The 6174-nt window shown below is 39.5% G+C and overlaps 1 protein-coding gene across 1 annotated transcript; it reads right to left on the bottom strand.

Moving 5' to 3' along the window:
- Window positions 1-1504: 1504 nt before the first annotated feature.
- LOC110099392 (U-box domain-containing protein 4) lies at window positions 1505-4716 on the bottom strand. The gene is made up of 2 exons (XM_020826517.2): window positions 2903-4716; window positions 1505-1919 (listed from the first exon to the last, which is right to left on the bottom strand). The coding sequence occupies exons 1-2, from the start codon at window positions 4217-4219 to the stop codon at window positions 1839-1841; spliced, it is 1398 nt and encodes a 465-aa protein (XP_020682176.1). The 5' UTR covers window positions 4220-4716; the 3' UTR covers window positions 1505-1838.
- Between the last annotated feature and the right edge of the window lie 1458 nt (window positions 4717-6174).

The raw sequence follows: 6174 nt of genomic DNA, 5'->3' as shown, positions 1-6174 counted from the left end.
CGCCGACAACAACTAGTCAAGCCATGATAGCTACTGCTGAATCACCCTCTCACATGACTTACGGTCGTGATAATCTCGCTCAACCGTCGTCATATCAAGGATCCGACAATGTCATGGTCGGGGATGGAAGATCGGTTCCCATTGCGCATACTGGCTCGGGAATTCTTCCTACCCCCGAGCGTAAGTTGTTTCTATCTAATTTACTTCACATACCGGCCATTTCTCACAATCTAATATTTATTTCTAAACTGGTCGCTGATAATCACATAGCTATTACATTTGAGCCTAATGGGTTTGTGTTGAAAGATCTGCAGACTAACAGAATACTGCTTCGTGGCCCTTGCAAAGGCTGATTGTATTCTCTATCTTTCAAGAAATCGGCTGCATCTCACAGGGCTCTGACGACACACAAGAAAACTTCTCTCAACTGGCATGAACGGCTTGGACACCCTCATCAGCACATTCTTGATCAGATCTCCACTACACACCCGTCGTTACATATACTACACAATTCTAATAATTGTACTGCTTGTAAAGAATGTAAAAGTCACAAGTTAGCTTTCTCAAAATCTGTAAACCGTAAACATTTTCCTCTTGCTTTACTTCATGCGGATGTTTGGGGTCCATCCCCTGTTTCGTCTATACAAGGCTGCCGTTATTACCTAAACATTGTCGATGATTACTCTCGCCACCTATGGATTTTTCCCTTTATGTTCAAAACTGAGATTACTAATATTTTCATTAACTTCATTACCTTTATTGAAAAACAGTGTGCTCGTTCAGTTCAGGTTGTTCGCACGGACGGCGGGTCTGAATTTGTTAATCACCAGTTTAACACATTTCTTCAGACCAAAGGAATTCTTCATCAGCTTTCGTGTCCATACACGCCGGAACAAAACGGCGTCGCAGAACGCAAACATCGCCATATAATAGAGACAGCACGGACGTTACTACACACTGCATCTATGCCACCCGAATTTTGGCCTGACGCTGTTCTAACAGCCGCTTACCTTATCAATCGCATGCCCACACCGACAACGAATAACACCGCTCCTATCAAGCTCATGTTCAACCAGGATCCAGAATACAACAACCTACGCACATTTGGTTGTGAATGCTTCCCACTCCTTCCGAAGCATTCCAGACATTGAGAAAATAACTAAACTACTCAAACTATAAAAAAGATAATTTTTTTAAAAAATAATGATAAAACAACTTAAACAATAGTAGCAAAATAAAATTATAGCCGAATAACAAATCCAAAAGTAATAAATAATATTGCTGGAAAATAAAAAAAATGAACGTTATATAAAATTAATTATGAAATTGTTGTAGAAAGCATAATTTGGTTACTATGATTAAAAAATAACTTTATATCATAATTTTTTTGAAAAAAATAATAAAAATTATTATCCAAACAAAATTTTGATTATTATCTCAAAAGTATAGCAATGTCAAACCGATCCAAAATTTTGAAATTAAAAGCAACATAAATTGATAAAAAGGCATTTAAGAAGAATTTCTCCAAGTCCCAAATTACATTAAGTAATAATAACATCATAAAAGCGAAGTCATGCATGCATGCATGCCTTGCATCCTCGCATGACATGCAACAACTAGATCATGGCATATATCATGCCATCATGACTCACTTACCATCATCCTAAGCCTTCAATCCACTTAATGGACGGCTACAATTTAATCAATCGTTAAATCCACACATACTACTACTATCCTATTTACACTACAAGTGCACTAAAACAGCCATCCAAATATACACCCGCGGAACAAATAAAAAAAAACTTCAAGCAATAAAAACACACCATGTGTCATGCCATTTACCTTACATTTCCACCCAAAGCAGCCCTTGCAGCGGCGTCAGCCCGTGGCTCCCGCAGATATCCCAGTAGTGTTTCAGCCTGCGAGACACCGCATGCAAACCCCATGTGAGCGAGTAATAATTAATAGACATTCCAACAAAAAAGTACGATAAAAAAGTAAATTAAAAACCCCACCAAAAGGTCCAAAATGAAAATATGAGGGTTATATGAGGCAGAGAAATAAATATCAAATAGTAACAGAATAAAACCGCCAGACATTCATTGGACCCCCTCACTTTTCCAAATTTATTACAAAGCTTATCTGTTCAAAAGGAGAAGCTCACGAACTGCCAGTAGCGACAATCATGAAATATCAATCTGTCATGGTAAGAACAAATCGATGCCCATTGCCCCATAATGCAATTTCACACAATTGTGACCAATACTTAACATTTTATAATATTTACAAATTCAAACTTCTTAAATTTACCTGCTTTGAAAAAAAAAATCATATGAGCTACCAAAAGGACAAATGTGTAATTTTCAGATAACACAGTATGCGCATGGAAGGAAGAAATAGCTAAAAAGGAATCTTGCATGACGTATTAAGAAAATTAACCCAAAAAAAAATACCGACAAGGTTGGGTTAAAATATAGGTAAATAGGAAATATTCATTTCAGCCCCTAACTTCTGTAGATTTAAATCGGTTTGATCGAAATTTTATGGCTAAAATGGCAGATCCAAAGCTATGGAGGTCGCAATTATAATTATAAAGATTTTTGCAATCATTAAATTTAGTTTGAACTGTGAAATATCAAATTTATAGCAAAAGAAATTATGTTATTTTAAAAATAAATAACATAAATATTTTAATTAAAAAACTATTTCGAATAATTTCAGAATTCTGATCGAGAATTTTTCCCAACAACACGAGACAACCAAAGAATGTTATTTGCAACGATAAATTTATAAGAGTGATAAAACCCCAATAAATAACTTATAAAAAATATCTACGCCGTCGCCGGACTGTCGCCGGCGAGGGCGAGGGCGAGGGCGAGGAGAATCTCTAAAGCAAACGCACCTTGTGTTTGGCGCGGGCGGAACCCGACTGTGAAAGCGCGACGAGTGGAGGAATGGCGCCCTCCCGCACAAGAAGCCCGCGGTTGCGGGCAGAATCAGCGCAGAGTTGAAGCAGAGTGAGCACAGCAAACTCCTTTCCCCTCGCCGGGCCATCCTCAATCGCCTCAACAAGGGCCGGAATCCCACCTTCCTTTACAATCGCTTCCCTTCCGTCTGCTATCGCCGCCAAGCTACTCAACACCACCATCGCCTTCTCAGCCATGCCTCCGCTTCGTTCTGCGACCAAACCAACAAGTGGCGCCACCGCACCTGCACTTACCGCCCGATCCTTATTCTGCCGTGCCGAACAGAGCTTGTACATCGTCGTCAGCGCGTCCTTCTTCCCCCTGCTTGACCCATTCACCATAAGCGAAACCAGAGGTGGGATAGCCCCGCATACCCCGATCGTGATGCGGTTGTCCTCGATCATCGAAAGGTTGAGCAGCGCGCACGCCGCGTTCTGCTTCGCGGTTGACGTACCAGTCCGTAGAGCGTACACGAGAGGTTTGATCGCGCCGGCGTCAGTAATGGGGGTTTTGTTTGATTCCTGGAGAGAGAGGTTGAGGAGAGCAGTGACCGCATTTTCTTGTGCAGCAGGATCGGTGCTGCGAAGCAAGGGGATCAAGGCCTGGATCACGCCAGAAATGCCGATGAGCTCCCGGAAGTCGGATCGATGCTTGGCGAGAAGACGGATTTGCGCCGCTGCTGTGCGTTTCGATTCTATGGGACTGGAGGAGTTCATCAGTGTCTCCGCACATAATTTAACAACTGGTTCCACCTCCTCCGGCGACGAAATGTCGAGGATCTCAGTGGACCCAACAGCTTCAGCGTCAGCAGCTTCAGCCTCAGCTCGATCCATGTCCTCCAGCACCCGCTGCGGAGACTTGCTATCACAAATATAAGCTAGCCGCTGGAGCTCGCCTGAAATGTCGGAGTTGAAGCTAGAGAAATCGGAGAAATCCCTTGAAATCTGAAGAAGTTCGGTTGCGTCGTCGGCCTGCGGAGGTGACTTCGCTGCGGACGCCATGTAACCGGCGGTTAGCTCCCCTAGCCTGAAATCAATGATGGAATCCGTCAATATTTCCGACACCGCAGCGGAGCGGGCAGCTGTCGGCGACCGCTCAGGTGAGCAATCCCGTCCGCTTTGACAATCCCGTCCGCTTTGATACAGATTAGACCGAATCGTCCGCATAGAACGCCCATAGGACCTCTGGATTCTCGCTGATGACGAGCACGGGCTCAGCGACGAAGGGATCTGAGAATCAGTTAACGAAACCATTGTTATCGACGAAAGAAACACCGTTAGAGAGAGCGAGAAATGCAGAGCTGCATGCAGGCGGAAATCAGAATCGATAGAATCTGCATCTATGCAGAATCAATGGACGAGAGCTCGAGTGGCGTTCATGGCGGATGAGGGAGCAGAGAAGAGAATGAAATGCAGTACAATGGCGGCTCAATCCCCGAGTGCCGATACCGTCGTTAACTAGGAGCCCCTCAACGTTAGCACCTAGTTAAATTACGATTCGGCCCCCTACATTGCGTGAAGACAAGAGCCCGACTGCTCGTGGGAATGTGGGGCCGTAAGTAATTTCGAAAGTTGGTGAAAGGAAAGGAAAAGGGTCCCCGCCCAGTTAGGCATGGTTTCGAGGAGGAATCTTTACTCTTTAGTGAGAAGTCATTGACCGTTCGATCGATACACGTGAATGGTAGATTTTAAGGGGGACGGTCGAGATGGACGCATGGAATTTATTTTTATTTCTTCAGAGAAGTATCGGATAGCGAGAATGTGTAGATAAGCCTTGAAAATCAATATCAAGTTGATGGGGACGATCGTCGGCATCTACCAAATTATATATATTTTTTTTTTCATAAATTTGAAAAATTACATATATGAAATTTAACATAATAATTTTTTACTTAACATAATAGTTATGTGCTTACTAACATAATTTGAAAAATTACATATATAAAAATAAAATTAAATGCATTTTCCATTTTTTTTGGGGGGGAAATCATATGCCTAACTTAATAATTTATTTAATTAATGGGTTATATATCATGTCATTAGTAATGGCTTCTCTGAACTTTCAAAGTAATAAGCCATGTAAAAAATCAAACAGTGATGAATGGGTTGAATGAACTAAAAAAATTAATTAGGGGGTGATTTGAGTAAAATTCCTTGCTAAGCTTGTTTTTTTGTTGGCCGAGTTGAAATTCGCATTGACGAGCAATTAATTAATCAAATAGAAATAAGTTAATAATGCCTAATTTACATTATCTTAGACAACTAATCATCATTAAAAAAAATTTAAGCTTTGGTTAGCGACAAAATTAGTTTGACTCAGGCACTGAAATCGACAATATTATCTTCCGTTTGAACTATAGATGTTTTATCTTTCGCAATTTTTGATAAAAATATATATAACTTAGGTGATATTTTATTATGTAATTCAATTTTTTTTTATGTATTTTAAAAACAAATTTTTTGGCTTTATTTTAAATACAGGCTAAGTTAAATTTTTTCGGTCGCATGCCTGTTTGTCGCCGCCAATGTTCGTTGGTTGCCCACAATTGCCATCGGTCATCAACTGTATGCCACCAGTCCTCCACCGTATCTACACCATCAGTGTCAACCACCGATCACTATCGTCATTTATCTTAGTATTGTATTTATTTTACTTCAAATCAAATTCAAAATTAATCAAATGCATTTCTTGTATGCTCATTCAAACAATTTCAAATGTTTCAAAGATTTTGCAATTATCTATCGGATTTAATTTTCATGCTAATTTTATGTTGGATTTAAATTAGATTAAGAGTATGTTTGAAACAACTTTATAGTTGCTTTATTTTTAAGCAAGTATAATAATATCTACCTATTGCTTTTGAGAAATTTTTATGATGAAAAATTATTTTTTACAATCGAAATAATAAGTTGAACAACTTATATATATATATATATATTAAGGTAGTTTTAAATAGATTTTGGGATTTATAAATCAATATTGGATCTTAGATGTGTGATTTGAGGGACAGCTGGCGTGGGGCCTATGATTAAGCATTATGATAGCAAATTAATTGAGATGACCTATGGATAGTGTAAGTACTAAAATGTATTTATCATAATTATATAACAAAATAATCTTGATTTGATTAAAAATTTTGGATTATTATTGATACATCAAAAAAATTCAAAATGGTCACATAATTGGATATGATCCTCGATGCATATTT

This window comes from Dendrobium catenatum, unplaced genomic scaffold, assembly GCF_001605985.2.
Source record: "Dendrobium catenatum unplaced genomic scaffold, ASM160598v2 fragScaff_scaffold_1105, whole genome shotgun sequence".
Taxonomy (NCBI): Eukaryota; Viridiplantae; Streptophyta; class Magnoliopsida; order Asparagales; family Orchidaceae; genus Dendrobium; species Dendrobium catenatum.
The sequence above is the reverse complement of the archived record's forward strand: the minus strand, read 5'-3'. Positions and strand labels throughout refer to the sequence as shown.

Coding starts and splice junctions, on each gene's coding strand:
- LOC110099392 (XM_020826517.2), bottom strand. CDS start 4,219: ATGGTTTCGTTAACTGATTCTCAGATCCCTTCGTCGCTGAGCCCGTGC. Junction 1,920..2,902: donor CCGCCCGCGCCAAACACAAG/GTGCGTTTGCTT, acceptor GGTGTCTCGCAG/GCTGAAACACTACTGGGATA.